This window comes from Marmota flaviventris, chromosome 2 (assembly GCF_047511675.1).
Source record: "Marmota flaviventris isolate mMarFla1 chromosome 2, mMarFla1.hap1, whole genome shotgun sequence".
Lineage (NCBI taxonomy): Eukaryota > Metazoa > Chordata > Mammalia > Rodentia > Sciuridae > Marmota > Marmota flaviventris.
Window position 1 is genome coordinate 123,021,390 of NC_092499.1, and position 25,231 is coordinate 123,046,620.

General features: G+C 46.5%; 1 protein-coding gene across 1 annotated transcript in view; it reads right to left on the reverse strand.

Moving 5' to 3' along the window:
- Adamts7 (ADAM metallopeptidase with thrombospondin type 1 motif 7) overlaps positions 1 to 3,850 on the reverse strand; it is a 46,208-nt gene extending 42,358 nt beyond the window's left edge. Inside the window, exon 1 of the mRNA XM_027923476.2 lies at positions 3,516 to 3,850. Within this exon, the coding sequence (XP_027779277.2) occupies positions 3,516 to 3,615 (100 nt within the window). The 5' untranslated portion in view covers positions 3,616 to 3,850. The remainder of the gene's footprint in view (positions 1 to 3,515) is intronic.
- Positions 3,851 to 25,231: the final 21,381 nt, after the last annotated feature.

Sequence of the window (25,231 nt, forward strand, 5' to 3'; positions counted from 1 at the left end):
AACCCCGGAGGAAGAAATAGCTCCAACAACTCAAAAAAGTGTTCCTAGGGAGGGACACATGCCCTTGCCCGCCTGGGTAATGTACTGCCCTGTTGAGAATGTACTGTACTGTCCTGCTCTAGACCTTGGACAAATATTGCAAGACAGAAATTTCAGGAGAGTTACAAAAAAAGCATCCTTATTAAGTTAAAATGTGAACAGGGGCTGGGGGTGGAGCTCAGTAGCAGAGTTATCCAGAGTGCATGTGCATGCACACACCACCACAGGCAAAATGTGAACAGGGCTAAGTAGAGTTGTGCTGCAGGTAAAAGGCCTTAGGATCAGTGTGATCTGGACTCAGACTGCATGGATTTGAATACCCACTCCATTACCCACAGCTGTGAGACCATGGTAAAGTGACTCAAGCTTTCTCCATCAATGAAATAGGGAAGATGTGGGGCACCATGGTGCATACCTGTAATCCCAGTGGCTCGGGATGCTGACCCGGGAGGATCATGAGTTCAAAGTCAGCCTAAGCAACTCAGTGAGATCCTGTTTCTAAATAAAATATTTAAAAGGGTTGGGATGTGGCTCAGTGGTTAAGCACCCCCGGGTTCATTCCCCAGTACAAAAAAAAAAAAGAGAGAGAGAGAGAAGATAATAATTATACCCCACCCTCTGGTTATGGGAAAATTAAATGAGTGCCTACAGCAGTGACTGGTACATAGTAAACCTGAGGTATGCTATAATTCAAAATTAGTAGAAATTCAAAAGTATACTTTGGTATTTCTTTTTCTTTTCTTATTTTTTCAGTCCTGGAAATCAAACCCAGGACCCCATACATGTAGGACAAATGCCTGTCTGGTGACTGACACCCAAACCCCTTAGTTATTTCTTTAAAAACTTGTTTTATCTCTTTGCCTAATGGTTTAATATGTATTTTAACCAAAAAGAGAAAAATACTTCTAGGAGATTGTGACTTCTGTTTCAATAATTTTGTTTTCTGAATTTTTTATGATAATTTACACTGTTTTGCCATTAAAATATTTTTAAAGAGGGGTAGAGTAAGCAAAAAAAATAAACTCAGTATTGCCTACAGTTGACCCCTTGGTGGTTGAAACTAGCACCACCCAGTGACAACGAAGGATAATTGCAGGTTCTAGTCCATTGAACACATAGTATGTACTGGGTTGCACAGAGCTGAGCCTGCAGCGCTGAAGCTCCCTGGGGAAGGCAGCAGGTGCTATTCAGCAGGACTGCAAGTCATGGCCAAGTTTGTTCTGCCAGGTCAGGAGGTCTGCTCTGATTGGACAGAGCTCCTGCCACACTGGGTGTTAAATACTTTGAATAGCATCCCTCAGTGACAGACTGTCACTTTGGAGCTTCAACCAGAGAAATGCCAACATTATGTTTACCCTCACCTCCATATCAGGAACCCAAGTTACAATCCAGCCCTTCAAATGACCTGCAGTGCCTGCCAAGGAGGAAAAATAACTGGAGTAGGATATGTGGTTGATACATGCCTTCCTCTTTGAGTTCCCACTTCCATTCCTGGTATGCACAGAAGGGCATGAACACAGGACTTACACCACCAATACAGCATGTGGGGATGGGAAGAGATACAATGAGCCCCAGAAACCCATCAAGTCCCTCGTGGAGAAAGTCAGTATATATTTTCCTAAAAGTGAGCCCAAGATGTATCCTTTAATCTCAAAAGAGGTACCATTCAATGGCAAGAGCCTCAGGCTCTTAAGTCTTAAGCTCCAAACAAAATGACAAAGAGACCAGAAGACTCAGAATCAGAAATCATGAGAGAAGAATGGGGAGGAGACCATGCTACATATCTATGAAGATACCAGAGACAGACTCTCTACACTAGGTGGGGGTGATGCCTAGATTAGTTGGCAGAGGGTACCTGGCCTATTTCCACTCCTAGACAACAGGTCCAAACTGCAGGACTCACCAAAGATTCCCTAATCTTACTGAATCAGCCTCACAGATTAATACAGATAATGGTCACTACTTGGTAGTCACTCTGCCCTATACTAAGCAACTGACATTCAAAATCTCACTTAATCCTGACAAGAATCCTATGCAGTTGACCACTCCCCTCTACCACTCTTCCCACAGATGCCAGGGTGCCTGTTCGGGGATCACTTTCCTGCTCCCTCATTCCCATCACCCAGCTCATTCTCATCAGCTCTGAGCAGCAGGATTCCTTCAGGCAGCCCAAGAGTCCAACTCCAGCAAGTCACTATACTCTGAGCCTGTTTCCTCACCCATAAAAGGTCTTTATCTTCTGTCTTGCAGAGTTGATGAGATGAGAAATAAGAACTAGTGATGGCACATAGAATGTGTTTATAAAGGATTGCTCCCTCTCCACTCCCTGCATATTGCTACTAATTCAAACTTCCCTAAAACACTCTTTGGCCATTACCATCAATGTCTTTCCTAAACCTCTAAGATCTGGTTTAAATGTCCCCTGCATTCGGGCCTAGACACTATTCTAGCTTCACAAGTCTCTCCATTTGGGGAGGTAGGTCACCCCCATCCCCAGAAAGCAAGCCTAATGTCTCAGAGCGGATGTCCCCAGGGAAGACCCCCACCCCCTCCACACCCTTCCTGTGCATCCAAAACTCAACCATCCTTTCAATCCCTCCTCCTCTACAAAGCCTTCGAATTGCCTGTCTGTCGGGGCTTTCTCCCCAGTACCCAACCGGCCCCCATCCGACCTGGAGTTCCCTGAGCACACGGCCAAGGTTCTCCTACACCCCTGGTTCCTAAAATTCCCAGGCCAGCTGCTCTGTGTGAGCCAGGCGCGCGGCTGCCCGGCAGGTCATCGCCAAACAAGAGTCTGGATGCGAGCCAGGGGTTCGTCGGAGGCCGGGCGGGCGGGGCGAGGAGAGTTAATCTAGGGCTGAGGAAGAAGCTCCTGCTCCCGCTACACTCACGGCGCCTTCACACTTGGGGAAGGGAGAGGCAGGAAATGCAAGGGCAGAGCGGGACGCGACCCCCAGCGCAGCTGAGAGCTGGGCAGGCTACACAGATGCGGTGGGCGGGGGTCGGGGGACGCGGCGGGGAACCCTTGAAGACCTCGGGGAACCCTTGTAGACCTCGGACCTGCGCCCTCGCCGGCAGCATCAAGGCCAGCCTACTCCCCAGGGACCCAGACTAAAGAGAGTGAGAAGCCAAATCCTTCGCGGGTAAACCGCGCTCTGCCCGCACCGGCAAGAGCTCTCCCGAGGAGATGCGCGCATCTCTGCACCCGCGGTGGGGAAGCTGGAGTCCTAAGAGTGGAAGGGACTTATTCCAGACGAAAATTTGGGTCGATTACTAAATCGGGGGCTGAGAAAGTTTCTCCGGAGATTTGGTTCCGCTCCCTTGCTGGCGGGACCCCCACCCCTAACACCAGGGGAGAGGGATGCTACCAGACACAGGCGGAGCGGGGTCCTCAGACATGAGTAGGGGCTAAACCGAGGCTGGGGGAACGGGGAGGATGGTAGGGCCAGGCCGGCCAGGGAGGTTCGGCCACCCACCTGGTGCGGGTCCGAGGGCGCCGGGCGCCAGAGCGCAGAGGAGTAGGAGGAGAGGACGCAGCAGCCAAGCAGGACTGCGGGGACTCGGTGGGCCAGGCATGGCCGCAGCTGACGGCCGCCGGGCGACCCCTCGCGCACGCTCTCGCCTGTCCCGTCCGGTCCCAGCCCGGTCCAGGGTCCGACTCAGGACGTGCCCAGCCGCGTGCAGCTCCCGGCGTTTGGGCCCCGACTCTGGCAGGGCGGGCAGCTAGGATCCCTCCGCAGGCAACAAAAGCTGCAAGGCCCGCCCCCTCGGCAGGCTGCGAAGGCAAAGAAAAGACTAGAGAGCTAGAAGGAGAGAAAGAAAGAAAGAAAACTAGGGAGGGAGGGGGATCCCGGCGCCGGCCCCCGCCCCGCCCGGCGGGCTCGCGTCCCCGCCCCTCTGGCCTCGCCCCGCCCTCCGACCGGCCTCCTCCGCCCAGCCGGCAGCCCTCCGCTTTGGGGGCGGGGCCTGGAACAGCTCCCGCTTCGCCCCCCGACTGATGCCCGACCGCCCACGGCGCCCCCTGGCGTTAGAATTGGGCCCGGCTCTCCCGCCTGCCCTCTCCAAGGCCCCCAAAAGAATCTGTCCATAATCTATGCTGGTGGAGGCGCCCCTCGCTAGTTCCCTAGGCCCGGTTGTCCTGTCCCTCAGAGAAAGGGACACAGAGGCTTCCCAAGGGACGAGGGTAACACGGTAGGGCCGCAGGGCCTCTGGGATTCTGAAGTAGATTCTGCCCCAAAGCCAGGTCTGGAGAGAGTCCTGGGCCCTCCCTGGTGGGCAGCTGTTTCCCACGCTAGGTGGAGTACCACAGTTACTGGTCTATGGATTCCTTTCCAAGCCTGTGTTTCCGAGGAGTGAAGCACAGGGTTCAGCCTACAGCCAGGGGACTCCAATCTCTCCCAGGCAAGTGCCACAGAATTTCAGCAGGGGTCCCTGGGATCCTGGAGTCCAGCCAACCCCAGCCTCACATCCTGGGCCAGACTTTGCCTCAAACACTGTCTGTCCTTCCTGGCCGCTGCCCAGGCTCTGGTTCCTGACTCCATAACCACTATGCTCTCCAGAGCTGTCTCTGGGGACCCCTGCCTCCCTCCACCTCCTACCTTCACTAAACCTGGTCTTGACCCTCAACAATGTCATGGTCACCTTCCTACCCTTGGCCAGCCTTTTGGTAGGCCCCACAGTCTTCAAAGGCCCATCTATCTCCTTATTGCCCAATCTCCTTCATTCCTGGAAGCTCACTTCTGGCTCCTTTTGCACATCCACCTCATTACTCTTTTGGGGGACCAGAGTAGCTCTCTACCACCCACTTCCTTGACCTCATTTTCAGTGACCTCCAACTCCACCTCAGCCATCAGGTCTTATGACCATAGTGTAGGTTATGTCATCCCTCAAACAGCTCAACCCCTGAAATCTTGAAATGAGGTGCCCCACTCTCAGCTCTGACCCTGCTGTCTACCCACACTCCCTAAACTCTCACAATCACACGATGTATTGTTCTTTCTCTAGTTCCTTGTCACCTTCCCCTTCTCAGCACCCATCAGCCTCTCCTTCCTTCACCTACATCCCTCCCTAGTTGTATTTACTGCTTGACCCCTGGCCCTTATCCAACTACCTTCTATTTCTGCCCCAGGCCTGATAGCAACTGGTCTTGCTGCCCAGTGACAGAGACCATTCAAACCACTACATCCTGCCTCTTGCCCTTCATCCTCTGCAACAAGTATCTGTAACTGGCACTCACTCATTTTCCCTTTCTTTAGTCAGGATGGAGCAGGTGCCTTCCAGCAGTGCTCCCACCAGGGCTCTGTGATCCTCTCCCCTCCTATCTTCCCAAAAAACTTAGTCCCTCTCTTTCCTTGGTCTTCATGGGTTCCTAACCTTCAGTCTAAAACCTTCTCATCTCCCTTCTAGTAAAGATACTAATATATGTATGCCTTGGTGCTCAATGTCCCCTCTAGTTTCCACCCTGTCTGTTCCCTTTTTCCAGAGGATTCTTTAGATTCCTCCTCCTCCCATCTGCATCTGAGACTAAATCCCTCCTCCATCCCACATCTTGGCTTCAAAGCCATAGACTTTACCTTGACCTGTCCAATGCATTCTGGAGATGCCACCACTGGCGAATGTCTTCTGCACTCCACAGACCTTGAGCACCGGGGACACAGCTGTGAACAGAGCTCCCACTCTGGAAGAAGCCACAGGTGGCAATCAAGTAGCTAGATACAGAAATAGAACCAGCTACCCAGAGGTCCTATAAAGAAAATAAAACTTGGAATGACTAAGAGGTCTGTTCTCCACAGGGTGGTCAGAGAAAGCTTTCCTAAAGATGTGGCATTTGAGCTGAAACAAGAATGACAAGGGGCAGTCATGTGAAGGTGAAAGGAAAAGATGGGCACAAACCTGCTACACCTGTAATTTGTCCTTTCAGGCCTAGTTTACATGTCACCCTTCCAGAAAGGAAGACCTTGACCCTCAGATTTTCAGAGTACCCTTTGCTACCCCTCTCTCGTGTCACTAGTCACACTAACTGCTGATGTCTGATACGGGTATGCTAACCCCACAACTGTAGGATACTAAAGTTAAGTCTTGTTTGTGTTTATGATTCCAGGCCCCAGCACAGTAAAGTGTAGAGATCAAGAGGAGGTGCCCAGTACAGCGGTGCACACCTATAACACAGCTACTCGGGGCCTGAGACAGGAGAATTGAAGATTTGAGGCCAACCTCAGTAATTTAGCAGGACCCTGTCTCTAAAAATTTACAAAGGGCTGGGGAGGTAGCTCAGTGGTAAATCACTCCCTGGCATGCACTGGGTTCAATCCTTAAAATGGGGGGGGGGGGGGCTGGAAGAGAGGAGTTGAGAGGGAACACACAGCACCCCATGGCCTGCACCACAACCTGCCTCTCTTGTACATTTGGCAAGCCACCAAAGCCAAACAGATTAGAGGCTTTTTAGAAATGTAGCCCCAGAGTTTATATTTTTAAACTCCACAGATGACACAGTCCCTTTCTAATCTCATCTGTGTGCCAGGTCCTGGTTTGTACTTTGTTCATATCCTCTTGGGGCACCTTTATTTTAAACCTCATTAGGAACTACTCTAGACACCATGGGATACAAAAGAATGAGAAGCCTTAGTCATACCCTCATGACATGAGTAATAATCCAACTAGAAAAACAAGACCAGTCAACTCCAAATATTGAGGGACAAAGTGAACATTTTAAACAAAGCAAGAGATTTGCTATTTTAACATGTTCATCCCTCATTTCTCCATCCCAGGGGTTATTACTATGAGTTTTCCCTTTAAGTCTTGACAGAGATTATTTTGTCTATTCACCAAGTGATTGGTATGCTATATAATCCAACATCTCCAGCAAGACTTAACATAGCTAAAACATTACCCAAAATGGATCAAAACTTTAAAAGAGCCGGGCACGATGGCACATGCCTGTAATCCCAGTGATTTGGGAGGCTGAGATAAGAGGATTGAAAGTTGAGGCCAGCCGCAGTAACTTAGCTAAACTCAGCAGATTAGTGAGACCCTGTCTCAAAATCAAAAAATAAAAAGGACTAGGAACATAGTTCAGTGGTAAAGCACCCCTGGGTAAGATACCTAGTACAAACAAACAAACAAACTTTAAAATAAATTATATTTATTCCGCTTCTATTCATTCATTTGCATATTGATAGATTGTTAAAAGGCAGGAAAACAGTGGAACACTGTGTATTTAAAATTATAAATGGATAAATGACAATGGAAAAGGAGGCACACACATAAAAATACAACCGCTTTGATCTCAACTTTCTTATCTGTCTAATGGTGATAGCAATTCCCTATTCTCTATTTATTTGACAAGTTGTCCTGAGCAGTAGCTCTCAATCAGGGAAGATTTTGCCTCTGGAATTTTGCAATGTCTAGAGACACTGTTGGTTGTCGCAGCCAGAGAGAGGGTGCCACTCTCCTGGGTAAAGGCTAGGACTGCTATTGAGTGACTGATTCACAGTCAATAGTTTTCAAAAGTGCCAAAGTTGAGAAATCCTGGTCTAAGGAATAAAAGAGAGATTTTGAGGGCTGGGGCTGTGGCTTGGTGGTAGAGTACTTGCCTCGCATGCATGAGGCACGGGGTTCGATTCTCAGCACCACATAAAAATAAATAAATAAATAAAATAAAGATATTGTGTCCATCTACAACTAAAAAAAATTTGAAAGAAAGACTTTGAAAGCATTTATCAGGTTAAATGGCTTTACTTCATAGTTGGTATTTTGTTGTAAAAGAAGCATGGAATAAAAATCCAAACTTTATAAGCATTGAAAAATAACTCTTGGGCTGAGGATGTGGCTCAAGCGGTAGCACGCTCACCTGGCAAGCATGCAGCCCGGGTTCGATACATACAAACAAAGATGTTGTGTCCGCCGAAAACTAAAATAAATAAATAAATAATAAATATTAAAAATTCCTCTCTCTCTCTCTCTCTCTCTCTCTCTCTCTCTCTCTCTCTCCCCCCTCTCTCTCTCTTTAAAAAAAAGAAAGAAAGAAAAGTAACTCTTCCCTCCCAAATTTGATCCTTCATCCCTCATTTCTTCATCCCAGGGGTTATTACTATTTCAGTTTCTCATGAATGTGTCCAGAAAAATCTTAAGCAAACCCAAAGACATATTTTACACACTTGGTAATATATCTATGCTCTATTTGTTTCTGGGTTTTTTTTCCATGTAACAATATAACTTGGAAATGGCTATATATCCTTACTTACGGATTTGTTGTAACCTTTGAACAACTTTATAGAATGTGGCATATTAACCAGAATGTGAACTCCATGACAGTGGGGAATCTGTTTTGCTTACTGATATATCCTAGACACCGAGAACAATGGCATATAGCATGTGTTTAGTAGATATTTTAATACTCAAATAAATTTTCTATTAATTATATTCCATTATGGATATATACAATTATACCCATCTCCTGCTGATGACTATTTTGGATGTTTCCAGTCTCTTGCTTTGACCGTCCACTGTGCACATGTATGAACGTATCTGTAGGATAAATCTTTGATCTGAGGTTGCTGTTAAAAACGTATATGTGGGGGCTAGGATTGTGGCTCAGTGTTAGTGCACTCGCCTAGCACGGGCAGGACCTGGATTCGAGCCTCAGCACCACATAAAAAATAAAGGCATTGTGTTATGTCCATCTACATTAAAAAAAAAAAAAAAGTATATGTGGGGCTGCGGTTGTGGCTCAGCAGTAGAGCACTTGCCTAGCATGTGCAAGGCCCTGGGTTACATCCTCAGCACCACATAAAAATAAATAAATAAAATAAAAATTTTTTTAAAAACCACATCTGTATTTGTAACTTTGATAGACAAGGTATTGCCAAATTAAAGACTTTTGTTGTTGTTGTATCCCGTCCACCCTAGTAAATTGCAAGAATTGCAAAATAATTGGAAATGCTAGTTTAGGTGGCAGATCACTGAACAAAAAATACCCCCCAAAAGCCCCTCATAGGACAGGAACTGAGCTGAATAAGTGCTGCCTTGGCACTGATGGCGTGATTAGCTTGGAAGGGGCTGCTGAGCTGTCGGCATAGTCCTGGTTAGCCATTGTTCTGGAAGCCCTGGAGACAGGTGTTCCCAACCTATCACCATTCCCCAGGGACTTTTCCTGGGAATGCCACAGCTTTCTCCACATCTGGAAAAGGCAGCCTTTCCCTACACCACGCAGGAGAATGCCACAGAAAGAGCTGTGTCCATTATCAACATGGAAGACGTCAGAGTGGCCAGTCAGCTGATGGGACAAAGGCCCAAGATTGGTTTCAATTGCCTCTCCAGTTGCCACTTGGGCTGTAAGAATGGTGACTTGATGGAGACAAATTGTGGTCCTGAATGTGCACTGTAACCCATGTGTCAGCATATGCCTTATGTCAGTGTCATCAATATTATCCTCGTTTTAGAAATGAAAAACTGAAGCATGGAGAGGTTAAGTAATGAAGGCCTGGACTGGCCTAATTCCCGTGCCCAGATCCCAGCCCCTCCACATCACTGCCAGATTACCAGTTTTGCCTTCTCTCATCAGAATGATATCTGTTTCTTTCCCAACAATGTGGCACACACCTGTAATCCCAGCGACTTGGGAAGCTGAAGCAGGAGGATCACGAGTTCAAAGCCAGCCTCAGCAGTTTAACAGGGCCCTAAGCAACTTAGTGAGGCCGTGGCTCAACAGTTGGCTCAACAGTTAAGCACCTCTGGGTTCAATCCCCGATACAAAAAAAAAAAGAGAGAGAGAGAGAGAGGAGAGAGAGAGGAGAGAGAGGAGAGAGAGAGAGAGAGAGAGAGAGAGAGAGAGAGAGAGAGAGAGAGAGAGAGAGGAGAGAGAGAGGAGAGAGAGAGAGAGAGAGAGAGAGAGAGGAGAGAGAGAGAGAGAGAGGAGAGAGGAGATCTGTTTTTGGGAGACTCCTCCTTTTAAAGTTGTTTCTAAATCTGTTGGACAGCTAGAGGTGTGAGAGATGGACCACATCCCCTTCACTAAGGATTCATGGAAATCCTGGTGGCTCTCCTAAGGACCAGTTGCCAAGAGCCATGCTGATTTATAAGAGGACCCATGGTAATGGCCATCATGTTATTTCCTGCAGTCAAATCTTGCCTTTAGCCCATGAACTCTCGGATTCGTGTCTGATGGGTTGGTGCCTAGTAGGATCTTAGAAGATTGGTTATCTGAGAGTTTAACTGGGGCTGGCAGTTTGCTGCTATACACCATGCCTGACCCAATCTTACACCAACACAAACCTAGGCCTCTTAATGCCCCTAACTCTATAGCCCAGTTATTGCTTTGTCTATTTTCTTCTTTTTCAAAATGTGTTTTTCTTCTTTTTCATGCCATTGTTTCAGCAATGGATGTTCCATTGTCTCCTGTCTGGAAATAATTTGAAAACATTTTATGCTTTTCTATTGTATTTACTGAGTGTTTAGAAGTTGTTTCTGCTTGATATTTATCCTTTAACAATTTTTCATGCATTTTATTAATTTTCATAATGAAAATACTTGTTCCAACATTTAAAAAGCAGAATCTGTGCTGGTAATAAGATTCTAAATAAAATGAACTATATAGGTCATTTTTCTTGATTTTTCTTATAGTGAATAAATCATTTCACTATTTTATTTATCCAACAGATACTCACAAATACTGCCTGCAGTGACACTGAGATGAATAAAGATAGCATAAAACTTATTATGAAATTGCCGTTGCCAACATTAAAAATGGAGTTGGTTATATAATTTCGGGTTAGGAAAGATATTTTAGAGATGAAATAAACATCAAAATCTGTAGGGAGAAAAAGTTCCTTAACATGGCTATGTGAAAACTAAAAACTTCTCCATGTCATAAAATGGCCAAAATCCAATATCCAAAAATTAGGAGACCCAAGGAGAAAAGAGAAAACAGGAAAGATTATCAAATAAATCCTATAGAAACTGGGAGTATAGAACAATGATAGAGCATAAACTTAGCATCATGAGGCTCTGGGTTCAATCCCCAACACACACACACAAAAAAAGTGAGTAAATTAAAAAAAAAAGGTAAATAAAAGAATCTTCTCAGAACTGAAGCACATGAATTTCTAGTCTGGAAGGGTTTAGTGGCATCTAGCATAAAGAAGACCCACACTGAGGCACAACATCTTGACATACCAGAACTCTTGGATATTAAAGAAAATTGTTTCCAGAATTTCCAGAGAAGAGGGGGAAATGGATCCCAAGACTGTAATTGAAATAGCACAAGAATTCTCTCTAGCAATGCTAAAAACTAGAAGCCAACAACAATGCCTTCAAAATTCTAGGGGAAATGGTTTCATCAAATTCAATTCCCAGACTCTCTCAACCATGAGAAAATAGAATAAGGACATTTTAAGGCACTCAACCTCTTAGAACATTTGTTGTCTGTGCACCCTTTCTCAGGAAAGTTACTGAAGGATGTGCTTCACCAAAATGAAGAAGTAAATTAAGGAAGACCAAGGTACTAATAAGAAACAGACACCACAACACAAATGTAAGGTGAAGGAAGTCTCCAGAACAATAATAAAGAAAAATTTGAGAATTATAACTAATTAGTAAGCAGGCCAAGAGAACAACCAGTGCAGATTGAAGCAGGAAGTCAGAGATCAGAGAAAATTTTCAAAAGAAAGGAGCAAAAACAACCAACAACAAAAAATAGTGATGACCTGGTGTACATCCAAGAACCTGCAGCCTTAATTGCAAAACATCTGAATGGCCAACTGCAATACCTCATGGTGGAGATAAGACCTGCAGTTGTGGTCCAGATGTTCTCAAGGTGAATTCCACATAATGATGCAATGCACAGCCAACTCTAGAGTTGTGATTGAGTTCAAGTCCCAGCTCTGCCTAGGACTAGCTGTGTACCCTTGGGCAAATGATCCTTTTGAATCTTAAACAATGACCCTTGTTACTTAAAATTGAATGAGATAATATACATGAAAGTGCTTTGTAAACTAGCACTAGTCACAGTGGAAGTTCTTCAGCAACCTCTTCTTACCCAGCTCACCGTAATCTCATCATACTCCTGAGACCATCATGCTGACCTGTTAATACTAGTAGAATACACTCTGCCTACCTACATAAAGTGTGACTATCTGGACCAAAAGTAGGACATCACCTGAAATACAGCAGACTCCCCAGAGCTTGTTAAACAATAAAAGATGATTCTCAACCCCACTGGAGACCTACTGAATCTGAATCTACTTTTCAACCAGATCCAGGGTGATTGATGGGTACATTAAACATTGGTCTAATGAGCCCCACACATTTCTCTTCCCACCAGTTGAGTCTCAGGCTTCCTACGAATTTCTTAGGTTTGTTCCCAAACTAGTTTATACTGCTGCTTCTATTATTAAATTTATAAAATTTAATTAAATAAATAAACCCAAATCTAGTTACAAAGGAAGAGTTGTTTCCATTAAAATTAAGTCGAGTGTTTTGAAAAAACACAACCAAAGTGAGTTACTAGAAACAATTGCGAAGAATTAGAGCTCAGCATAGGAGACTTCTTTCTGGGAATGGTGTGATACCTAGAGTGTTGCCTGCTGGTGCGCTCTGGGGGTTAGCTGTCCATTTGTGAGGCCTGAGGACAACAGATCCTGGTTAACCCTGAGTCAGCCCTGTAGCGCCTCTGCATATCCCCATCCCAGCATTACAAAGTTACTCTTCATCTGACCTGAGTTTTCTTTTTTCCTTAACTAACATTGGTATGCTTATGAAGAGACTGCCGATTTACATGAATTTTCTCCTTAAATCTCAAGCAACTCTATGAAGTAAGCTATTACTATCCCCAACTTATAGGCAAGAAAAACAGAGAGTTGGTTGCTTAGAGTAACTGGCAGAGCCAGGACTTGAAGGTAGATCTGTTTGTCTGCTGGTGCCAACCTCACAACAATTATACTTCCCTGGCAGCACATGCCAAGAGAAAATACAGATGGTGGAGAAATGTACATCTTTGCTAGAAATTAAAAGAATGCTGATTCAAGCAACCATGGAGAATTTCTCACTTATCAAGTTTGCAAAGGTTTTTGTTCTTTTGCTATATAATTTGCTTTACCAAAAGCAATACATGTTCATGGTTTAAAAGAGTCAGACATATAAGCTGAAAAACAGCAGACTCCCCAGACACACACATGCACACACACACAAATACTCTGAGGGAGGAAGACACGCAATTCAAGAAGGCCTCTGAGTCAGCCACTTCACCATGACCTTGACCTTCTTTCCATTGCCTTCTGACCCCCACATTTCCTCTGCACTCTCCAGAGCCTTTGGGAATGTTGCTCTGATTTTCTATGATCTTCCTAATGCAGCAAAGCAAGCAACTGAGTGGCTCAGACTGGGGAGAAGAAGACAGAGTTGGAGGGGGAATATGAAGCAAGAAGCCAAAACGACACAATGTCTTTTGACATTGTCACCTGTAATCTCACAATGGGGAAATTATTCCCGGGGAAAAAACAGTACTGACCAAATAATTTGTACAAAACTATTTATAGAAGTGTTTTAAGTTAATCATAGTAATAACAGCAAGAATTTTTTTTTAAAGAAAAATAAATAGATCCCTAACTTGTGACCCTCTGCCACCAAAACTGCTTCCTCCTTGGTGAATCCCCTGTGGGCAGACTTTAGGAGAGTGGACATCAAAGCCCCTCAGGGGAAACTGGATAGGCTCTCCAGGTGCAGGCTTGGGTTAAACTCCTGTGGGACTTGGAGCAAGTCCCCCTCCCTGAGCATCAGTTTCTTCCATAGCAGCAGGGATCTCATTCATGAGGAATGAAGGTGGTATTTCTGAAAAGCCCAGCCACTGGGCCTGGTACTCAGCCAAGGAGAAGGAGCTATTTCCAAGAAAACACCTCAGCACCTGGCTTTTGTGCTATCCCCTCCCCTGACTCCAACTCCCTAGGCTCACGTCCTGGAGTCCACATTCCAGTGCTTTTTGGAGCTCCAACCTCCTGGGGGCCCAGACAGGGAGGGACTCTCTCTCCCCAGAACCAGAACCCACCCTAAGAAATATGTTCATAAGTGCTCATGGGTGAATCCTTCACAGCCCAGCTCCAAGCTCCCCCACTCCCTCCCTTTAACTTCATGCGACCTCTGTCCCTGCACTGCCTCAATGTCCCTCCCCATCTGTGCTCTCCTATGACCTGTGAGTTCCAGGAGGTAGGACTGATACTGGCTTAGCCTGAGCCATCACGATGCAAGCCAAATGCCAGGCACAGAATGGCCAATGTCCTGCAGGCCTTCATCCAAGAGTTGTTTGTGAACCTCTGGGGTGAACATGACAATCACATTTCCTGCTTCCATGGGACTAACTTTCTAGTGAGAGCAGACCAAAAGAAAGAAAGAAAAAGACAAAAGAAAAGAAATATTATATATATATATATATATATATATATATATATATATATATATACACACACACACACACACACACATATATCAAGATTCTGACTGTGACGAGTGCTATGAACAAAGCCAAGAAATGACATAGTAGTGAGGTGAGTGATCCAGTGGTGCACACTACCACCCCCAGGAGCATCACACACACACATGCAGCCAGATGCCACGGTGTACACACTGAATGTTTCCATTTCTATGAATTACAAAACCAGGCCAAATTACTATGTTGTTTGAAGTGAGGGCAGTAGTTCCCCCAGGAGGGACCTCAGGAATGCCGTGTGTGTGCTTTTTATTTGTCTGTTTGTTTGCAGTGCTGGGCACGGAACCCAGGGCCTCATGCCTGGCACTTGACTACTGAGCTACATCCCTCAAGTGTCCTGTTTCTCTGCATGGGTGCGCAGATCTAACGTGGGTATATCTGATCTGTGAAAATTCATCCAACTGTACACGTATGATATGTGGGCATGTATGGTTGGATATTCTCTAAAAAGTTCAAAATATTCTGTGTGATGAGGGGAAGACTTTGGACTGGGGTGGGTCTATGCAGTAGGATGGTCAAGGAGGACTTCCCTGAAGAGGAGGCAAAACAGACTGAATTTGCACCTCCATCCCCCTTTGAAATTGGGAATGGCTTCCTCATGCAGAGTGTGGAGCCTGGGAAGGCTGCAAAACCCTCCCAACTGTTTTATCCTATCGATTCCTCCATCTCTAACATTCTCTCTTTTGGTATTCTAAGTTCTAAAGAAAGCCCTCTGTAATACTTTCTCTTATCTTCAGTTAAGACAGAACATCTTTCTCTAAAAGGGAGATAAAGATGCTGGCCCCAGGACCTGGTTCCTTTTGATGTGACCAGTAGGCTCCTGGGCCTTGGAAAACCTGTGAAAGTCCTGTCTTTTGTCCTAAGCCTCTCCTTCCCCCTCTTACATTTCCTCATCCCAGAGCTTTGTGGAGATAGAACCTTTGAAACAATTGTTCATTCCCTCTTCCTACAAAGCTGGCTTTGAATAAAGCTTATTTTCCTACCATTTTGACTTGAAATACTTCTGGAGCAGCAGCATTAAAGCCCACCCTCTTCTTTCCCGGGTGGGATCTTGGGATCTTGTGTGGCCAGGTAACTCTGGCTCTTTTTTTTTTTTTTTTTTTGTACTGGGGATTGGACGCAGGAGCATTCTATGACTGAGCTACATCCCCCTTCCTTTTTACTTTTTATTCTGAGATAGGATCCGGTTAGGTTGCCCAGTCTGGCCTTGAATTTGAGAATCCTCCTGCCTCAGCCTCTGGAGTCATGAGATTAAAGGTATGAGCCATGACACCCTGTGAGGAGGTAACATTTGATCTCAGAACTGAAGAGTAAGAAAAAGTCAGTCTTGAGGCCAACTCAAGGAAAAACAGGAGTTTGGAGATCCTGGTTTTGCCTCCTTTGGCAAAAATGAAGTTCTCAAGGCAGGAAAAAGCTTGGCCCATGGGAAGGACAGCAGGGGCCAATGTGTGTGGAGCCCAGGGATGAGGTCAAGAGCAAGTGGCTAGGTAAGAAGTGAGGATCTCATTCTAATCAGAATGACCTGTCCTTGGAGGAGACTTTTACCAAAGGCATGCTGTGATCTAACTCACCTTCTAGCTGGTGAGGGGAGACATCCTGGGCTGAAATACCCCAAAAGTCATCCTTGAATGACCACAGACAAGAAATATGGCACCTGAGAACATGAGAACTAGAGGGGGACTTGCAGACTGTTTTACAGATAAAACCAAGACCAGAGTCTCTTGATTTTACATAGCAAGTTAGTGGCCAAAGCAAAGAGACTAGAACCCAGGCCATTGGATGCTCAGGGATACTATCCATTAGAGGAAGAAAAATCCCCAGTCCCCAGTCCACACTGGAAGGAAAGTATGATCTAATTTTGTAAACTTTCTATTAGATTACTAGCTCATCAGACTCCAGTACAGCCTAGAGCCAGGGAATTCAGTTAATTTCCCCTTTTCTGACCACTGAGCACAGAATTTCACTTATTGCAGATTCCCTTCTCCTGGGCATGGGAGACACAGGCCTGGGAGTGATGGGGAGGGTCTGGCAGTGTTGACTGACAAAGGAAACATGCAGAAGACTGGCTCTCTGGGCACCACCTCCCAGTTCCTGGTGGCATGCTGTGCTGATGTTCCTGTTAGAGGCAGGGAGTCACAGACTAAAGCCAATGAGGACTGTCCATCAAAGAGAAGGTTCAGAGAGAGCCTTCAGTGAAACAGGAGGTAAGGCTAGCCCCCAAAAATAGGGAAAGGGAAAAAAGTTGTGGGGGGAAAAGAAGGAGGAAGAAGAGGGGAAGAGGATAGAGGAGAAGGAAAGCTTCATACCAGGCACAGATCTGAGGGATTTTCCTCATTAGCTCATGACCTGAACAAAGGGTTAATATCAATTCCCAGGACTGGGGCCTGGGAATTTTTCTTCCTCTAATGGATAATGTCACTGAGCATCGGATGGCCTGGGTTCTAGTCTCTTTGCTCTGGCCACTAACTTGCTATGTAAAATCAAGAGACTTCCTTCCCTCTCTGGTCTTGGTTTTATCTGTAAAACAGTCTGCAAGTCCCCCTCTAGTTCTCATGTTCTCAGAGTGCCATATTTCTTGTCTGTGGTCATTCAAGGATGACTTTTGGGGTATTTCAGCCCAGGATGTACCCTCCCCTCATCAGCTAGAAGGTGAGTTAGATCACAGCATGCCTTTGAGGTGAGGTCAATTGATATTAACCCTTTGTGAGGTCAATTAGTCCCAAAATACAGATGTGGTCAGTAACATTAAGGGGACTATGATCTCCTCTTCCCCTAGGAACTCTCCCATCCCTCAACCCATCTTTCTTTCTTAGGCCTCCTGCCCTGTCACTCCCTAGCTCATTATGCTCTTCTGTTTTATTTCTTGCATTTCCCCTATATGAGTTCACTTCATTTAGCTGCTTGTCTTTATCTCCTGTAGAAGATGCTCTCTGTGCACATTGCTCCATCCCCAGTGCTTAGCAAGGTGCCTGGTATGAAGACACACGCAAATATTTTGGGAAGTAAAAATGGAGATGGTGGAAGACTTTCCTGAAGAGTCAACGTTTGCGCAAAGGCCTAAGCGATAAGAAGGAACCAGCCTCACCATAACCTGGAGGAAGAACATTTTTGGCAGAGGTAATAGCAATAGCAAAGGCCTTGGGACAGAGGTTGGTCATTTGAGGAAGGGCCAGTGTATCTGGAATGCAGTAGGTGAATCTCAGAGTGGTAGGAGACAATGTCTACAAGGTGACCAGGGAGATCTCTACAGAGGAGGAATCAAAACTGGCATATATCGGAAGTGCCATGGGTGCCTTTAAAAATACCAGGGCTAGGGGGGATATAGCTCAGTTGGCAAAGTGCTTGCCTCTCATGCACAAGGTCCTGGGTTCAAGCCCCAGTACACACACACACACACACACACACACGACACACACACACACAAAAAAAAAAAAAACCAGGGCTAGCTGGGCGCAGTGGCCCATTCCTGTAATCCCAGTGGCTTGGGAGGCTGAGGAAGGAGGATTGCAAGTTCAAACCCAGCTTCAGCAATTTAGCCAGTCCCTAAGCCCCTCAGCAAGGTCCTGTCTTTAAATACAAAAAAGGACTGGGGATGTGGTTCGTGGTTAAGTGCCCCTGGGTTCAATCCCGGTATCAAAAATAAAAAACAAAACAGGGGTTAGATTCTACTCCCAGACCTGTGGGACCTATTCATTGATTTTATTTTTACACCTTGGTTTAAAACCTGTCATGAGAACTGTGGACCAAATCAAGGAACGGAGATTTCATGCCAACTTGCAAGAGTTAGGCACTGGAGTGAATTAAGCAGAGGAAGTCCTGGGATGGGCTCAAAAGCCACCTCCACTGAGAAGCCTTCCAGGATTTCCCAGGCTTAAGGCCCCTCCTCCCTGTAGATGCACGGGTGATGTCCATGTCTTGGCCTCACAACACTAGTATTTTAAGCCTTGTGAGAATGTCTCCCTTCCCGGCCGCTCCTGGCTTAATCTCCTGTCAGTCCTTAGCCCAGGGGAAGGCAGACCCGCTGACCTTGGAAAAGGGGTCTCGGATGCTTGGAGACATGAACAAACTGGGGGCGGGGGGGAGCGGAGGCGGAGAAATGCCTTTGTAGGGTGAAGGGAGTTCAAGGAAGCATAGTCGGAAGACAGAGGGGCCGCCAGCCCAGCTGTGCGGACTTGGGGACCCTGCTCTGTTTCGCGGCGGCTATTCTCAGGTGGCACAGGACGTGCAGGTACGCACTACCTCCAAAGGTAGAATTTGTTTGACACGCTCACAGCCAGCTCCTAGAGTCGGAGCTGCTCCGGGAGGACCTCGGAGCAAGGCCAAAGCTCAGGCGAATCGCAGAAGCTGTTTTTCCCGAGTCAGCAATTCTGGACCCTCAGGTCTCAGTTCTCCAGCAGAAAGCCTTAGGCGGAAGGTTCTTGGTGCCCAGCAAAAAAAAAAAAAAAAAAAAAAACAGGGATGAAGAAGTAGCCAATAGAAATATTGCTTGGAGGCTCTTGGGGCGGAGCCATGGATGCAGATGGCCAATCGTCGGCCAGAGGGGCGGTTCCCCAACTCTTAAAAGGAGCCGCACCAACACTTCGTAGTTTCCTACTTTTCCGCGACCCATTGCAGGCCACCTGTGAACCTGAGTGGACTCTTGTGGTTCCCACCTACAACAAAGGCATCCACCAAAGGCAGCTGTCTCATCGTCCGCGCCATCAGGACCAGGCTCCCCTTCACCTGGCTGGAAGATGCATTGTCAGGGCTTACCCTTACAGTTTTGTGGGTAACGGGTCTAAGAGCCCTCGCCTGGCCTGGGGTCCTCGCAATCCCCACCGCCTGCAGCGCGTCCGGGGACCGGTGCAGCGCTGGCATTGCGGGCTCTGATTGCAAGCGCCTTACTGGCCCTGTGAGCTGTAGGGCTTGTGGGCCACGTACTGGTGCTGGTCTTGATGCAGTCCCACCAGCGGCGTTGCCCTTCGCTGCCCAAGTGTTTCTTCCTCTACCCGACAGCCACAGAGCTGCAGTTCTTGCTGACACTGCACTTCTGGGCGCGGCACTTCTGAGCGGCTTCAGCTGGTCCTTCGGAGGCGCCAAGCACAAGGTGTACACATCGCCGTACTTAACTTGTACTCCGGCAGCTTCGTTCTCAGCTTTCTGAGAAAATGTGGCACGCGGCGCACACAAGTTAGCTCCGTGTGCTCTTCGGGGTCCTGGCCACCGCGCCCATGGCCGTGTTCCTCACAGCCGCCTGTGCGCGGGATGAAAGTTTGTGCTTCCCCGACGGTGGTCCCGACTGGCTGGCGCTCTACCACCTGCAAAACACCTGCAAAGGGTCGCTGTAACCTTGATGCTTCCTCTGGCCACACTGGGCAACTGCTCCCTGTGTTGCTGACCCCCCACCCCCCCAAAAAAACAAAACGCGCAGTTCACACTGGCTGTCCGACTTCCTGCATTCCGGAGTCACCCGCTTCTTGACCTGAGTGCTGCTGGTCTTTGTGCTCTGCAGGCTGCCCAGCCAAGCACTCACTCTCTGAGGTGCTGAATAAAATGCACGGTATGCCCTGGGACCGCACCTATTTTCTGGCTCAGGCCTACCTCTTCCCAGTCTCCACATGTCTGAGGTACTCCAGCAGGTGCCCTGTCTACTGTACTCTGCTCTACTGTCCGCTGCACAACAGCGACTGGCATCTGGCATCTGCCAGAGCTATGATGCCCGGTCAAGCGCCCTTCGGATCTCCTAGCAAATGACAGTTGCGCTCCAGCAGCCCTGCTCTCCAACTAAACCTGAATCTGAGATACACATCACCTAATGAGACCCACCTATTGCTGTGTCAGTACGAACAGGACCCAGACAAATGAGGCCATTGGGGTTACAGTGAAGAAGCAGTGTCTGTTTTCCGGACGGGTACTCCGGGAACATTCAGAGAGGGAAGGTTCAGCCACTTGGTGGAGATTAAGTTCTCCATTCACCTTCCATATAACCCAGGGGGAATCCCTTCCAGATTCTATAAGGAGGGTTGGGGATTAGATGAACCCTGGGGACCTGCCAGGTCTAGCACTTGGGTCTTTCTAGCACAGCCTCTGCAAACAGTGTGATCTCCATTCATCACCCTTAATAAAGTTCCTGCTGTGTTTCTCTTTCATTTTACAAGGGAGTTGCAAGGAGAGGCCTGAGCCATTTTTGGAAGCTGGAATGGAGGAACTGGGCTCAGAGAGCTTTTAGTGGCTGAAGATTCTGAGCTTTCATCCTTAAGGCCTGCCTGCTACATGTTTTTCCAGATCTTCAGGGCTTGGCTGCCCCCCAGCAGCACTGATTCAGCAGTATGCTGACTCTGAGGGGGGCAAAATAATCACCCTCTCCTGCTCCCAGGCTGTGTGGAGCAGCAGTGGTCTAGGTGGCCAGAGAGGCAGAACTGGGAGAGAAATCACGGGAAGCAGATTTCAATCCCTGGCTGTGATAGGTATCTCCCATTTTTGAGCACCTGGGCCTCACAAGATATTGAGTTCCCTGTCCTTGGATATACTCTAGCAGAGAGTTACAAAGAATGTTGGAAACAGAATTAATGCATAAGTTGGCTTGTGGGATGTGAAAGGTGGTTGCAGCATTCCCTTTTAGCCTGGAGATCCTGTAACTGAAATGGGACAGGTGGGACTATAACTTTAGGGATTGCATGGTATAAGCCTTAGCGGTCAGCATGGTCTCCCCCTGCTCCCTAAATACCTGAAGATAAACCTAAGGGCAAGGGATTTAAATCCCTTCTCTGGAAGGTACCACTAGATTCTCATATTGATACAGAGCCACATTAATGCATTCTCCACACAAAACTCCTAAGGCGATTAGATGGCCAGAGGTCAGATTTCATATTTGCATCCTTGAAAAGCCCTCATATATCTCACATCTATTTATTTTTACTTATTTTATTTTTTTGTGGTGCTGGGGATTGAACCCAGAGTTTTGTGCATTTGAGGCAAGCACTCTACCAACTGATATCCCTGGTCCACACCTATTGTTTCTAATGGAGAAAGACTTGATGCTTGAATGTAGAGGGGAAAAAGCTATTGCCCCAATCTTGCTGTCCAAGTAAGGAGTCCACGCAGAAACTTAGGTCCACCCCAACGTCTGCAGATTTGCTTTACCAGAGCAGCCCAGAAGGGGGGCTAGTGACTGATGGAATAAGAGTCCCTGGGCCTATTATGTGAATAATATTATTTCTTTAAAGTATCCAAGATGCAAACCTGGCATGGTAGTGCATGCTTGTAATTCTACTTACTCAGGAAACAGGAAGATGGCTAGTTCAAGGCCAGCATGGGCAAATTAGCTAGACCTTGTCTCAAAATAAAATAAAAAAATAAGGGCTGGGGATGTAGCTTAGTGGTAGAGCACTCACCTAGCATGCATGAGGTCCTGGACTCCATCCCCAATACCAAACACACAAAATATCCCAAATGGAAAGAATCTTAGTCCTTCTAGTGCTTGTCCACTTAAAAGGAAACTGTTTTGGTTTTTTTTTTTTTTTTTTGGTTTTTTTTGGAAAGTAGTGAATCAGAGGGGTTCACAGGTGTTTCCAATTTTTGATTATTTGTTCTTTTAAAAATGAGCCAATTGCCTGGCACCGTGGCCTACTCCTGTAATTCTAGAGGCTCAGGAGGCTGAGACAGGAGGATCACCAGTTCAAAGCCAGCCTCAGCAATTTAGTGAGATACTAAACAACTCAGCAAGACCCTGTCACTAGATAAAATATATAAAAGGACTGCAGATGTGGCTCAGTGGTTAAGTGCCCTGGGTTCAGTCCCTGGTACCAAAAAAAAGCCAATTACCAGGTGTAGTGGTATATGCCTGTAATCCCAGCAATTTGGGAGGCTGAAACAGGAGGATTTCAAATTCAAAGCCAGCTACAGCAACTTAGCCAGGCTCTAAGCAACTTAGCACAACCCTGTCTCAAAATTTAAATAAACAGGAGTGGAGGTGTAGTTCAGTGGTAAAGTGCCCCTGGTTTCAATCCCCAGTACCCCACCAAATTCTTAAAAATAAAAATGAGCCAGTTGACTGTATGTGGTGATGCACAACTATAATTGCCTATAATCTCAGCTACTTGGGAGGCTGAGACAGGAGGTTTGAGAGTTTGAGGACAGCCTGTGTAACTTAGTAAGACTCTGTCTCAAAATAAAAATAATTAAAAAAATTTTTAAAAAGTGCTGGGCATGTAGCTCAGTGGGAGAGCACTTTTCTAGCTTGTTCAAATTCCTGGGTTCAATCCCCAGAAATACAAAGAAAAGAAAAAGTGAAGTACTGATGCTCATTTCTCCCTCTGTGCAGAGGAATGTGTTTAGGGGAAGCAACAGGAGAGAGAAGGGGTCCCTACCCCAGTTTTCCTTTGTCTTCCTAAAGCCAAGCCCCTGAGTCAGGATGGACTGTGGGAGACCAACCTTGCACTAGAATGAGTCACACTCCAAGGCTGGGTGCTGAGGCTCTCAGTCGCAGAAATGTGGCAGAGCTTTCCCCACCCTTCTTGGGTTTGAGGGATGGTGTCTCGTGCATGGGTGTGTCTTGCTACAGCCCCATGGGTGAAGCTATGCTCACCTGTTCCTTTGTAATATAACCCCTTGCCCTGTTTAGGATAGAATCTTCCATAGAAGTGCCTTGTGTGTGTCCCCTTCTCTTACTGTGTGCCTGGGTGTGGCCTACCCAGATGTCAGTCAACCTGCTGACAGTGGACATCATGAAGATAGACTCAGCCCCCTGAAACCTGACCCCTTGCCTCATTTGAATAGCTTCTCCTCAATAAAAGGGGTCAGTGTGTGTGTGTGTGTGTGTGTGTGTGTGTGTGTGTGTGTGCGCGCGTGCGCACGCACTCTCTCTCTTCCTGCGGACCCTTAAGGTCAGAGGAGCGGTCACAGCAACCCCAAAGAAAAAGGTACTTGTGTCTCTTGTGTGGTTATTTTGTGCAGCCCAGATAGCCCAGTTCAACTGGAGTAAACCCTGAGCCTTTTAGTCGAAAGAACAGAAACCTGGCAATGGACCCTAAGAGATAAGAGTGGGACTCGGGTGCTCTGCCAAGAGAACATGCAGCCTATCTGGGGCTGCAAATACTCTGCATCAGCGATAAGAATATATTCAGTAGAACCTCGAGCAACTGTCACTTCTAAAATCATTCTGTTTAAAGAATGTTGAGAAAATTGTATCAATGACTCCACACACACGATGGAGGGTATGACAAAAAAGACATTCAACTTGGAGTTAGCCCTTGCTCTTCCTGGCCTTGTGACCTGAAACAAGTCACTCGGTCCCTCTGAGCCTCAGTGTCTTCATCTAGAAATTGAGGCAGTTGAGAATTCCTTGTGCATTTACCAGGTCCATGGTTAATTTTTATTCCCTTGATGTTCTTTTCTAATTGCTCCTCACGTGCCAATTGTTTTGGGTTCTTTCTTGTCACAAAGCTAACATCCTAGAAAATATCACAGTTCATTGAACTCTTAGTTCTTGTGGATTGTTTCCTTTATTGATAACAGGGTGAGCTTTTACTGGCTCTTGTTATAAAAACATCAGTCTTGTTGTAAAAACATCAGTCTTTTCATCCAGAAAAGGACTGTGGATCTTACAAAGGGGCAAATCAAATATGCACATTGCACATCCTGGATAGAGCCAAAGTTCCTGAAGCTTCTCTGGGAAATTCCCTGGGGTGTGAAAATGAGATTCATTGTGTTCCCAGAAAGACAACCAAGAGGTGTGCCCCAGCTCCAGCCAGAGAGTAGTGAAGAGGAAGCCCAGGCCCAGGGCACACTGGGAAGAATGTCTGGATAGAGAAGCTGGAAGAGTGTGTAGTCAATGAACATAGAGAAAGGGACACAAAGAGACACATGCACAGAAGTGCAGAGTAAGTGAGGTTCCTCCCTCCCTCCCTCCCTCCTTTCTTTCTTCCTTCTTCCCCTCCTTCCTTCCTTCCCTCCCTCCTTTCTTTCCTTCTTTTTCTTTTTTCTTCTGGAACTGAGGATTGAATTAGGGTCACTCTACCGCTAAGCTACACCCCTAGCCCTGATTAATTTTTTGTTTTGAGAAAGGGTCTCACTAAGTTGCCCAGGCTGGCCTCAAACTTGAATCTTCTACCTCGCTGAAATTACAGGCATGCCCCCACTCTTCCTGGCTCAGAATGAATGAGATTTCTAAGGGAAAGAACAAACTCCAAAGCTTATAGAGCAAGAAGAGCAATGAGTTGGCACTTATTGATCACTTAATGAGGCAAGCACTGCATTTTGTGTATGTGTGATCTTCACAAAGGGTTCTCAGGTACATTGTATCATCCACATTGTATGGAAGAAACTGAGGCTCAGAGAGGTTAGGAAATGACCCATGCTAACATAGCTTGGAAGGTAACACAGCAGGTGTTCCAAACCTCAGCTCTCTGATTCTGAATCCTAAACTCTTAATTGCCATTGCTCATCTGCCAGGTGCCAAGAAAGTGTTCCAAGAGACCAAAAAGAACTCATATCCTGAGCACAGGCATCTGAGAAAGGAATAGGTGCTCTGAATAAGTGAATGGCACCTGGGTTGGCCTTGGAGTCAGATGCTGTGGGGAGGGAAGGGGATGAGAAGTAGTGGCCTGAATGAATTACAAGCATATCTGATATTGTCATTTATCCCAGCACATCCCCATCCCTTCACTTGCATGTGGGGGAGACTTAGACTCCTGAAACCCCTCCAAGTGGGTGGAAATATAAACTATCAAACTTGTG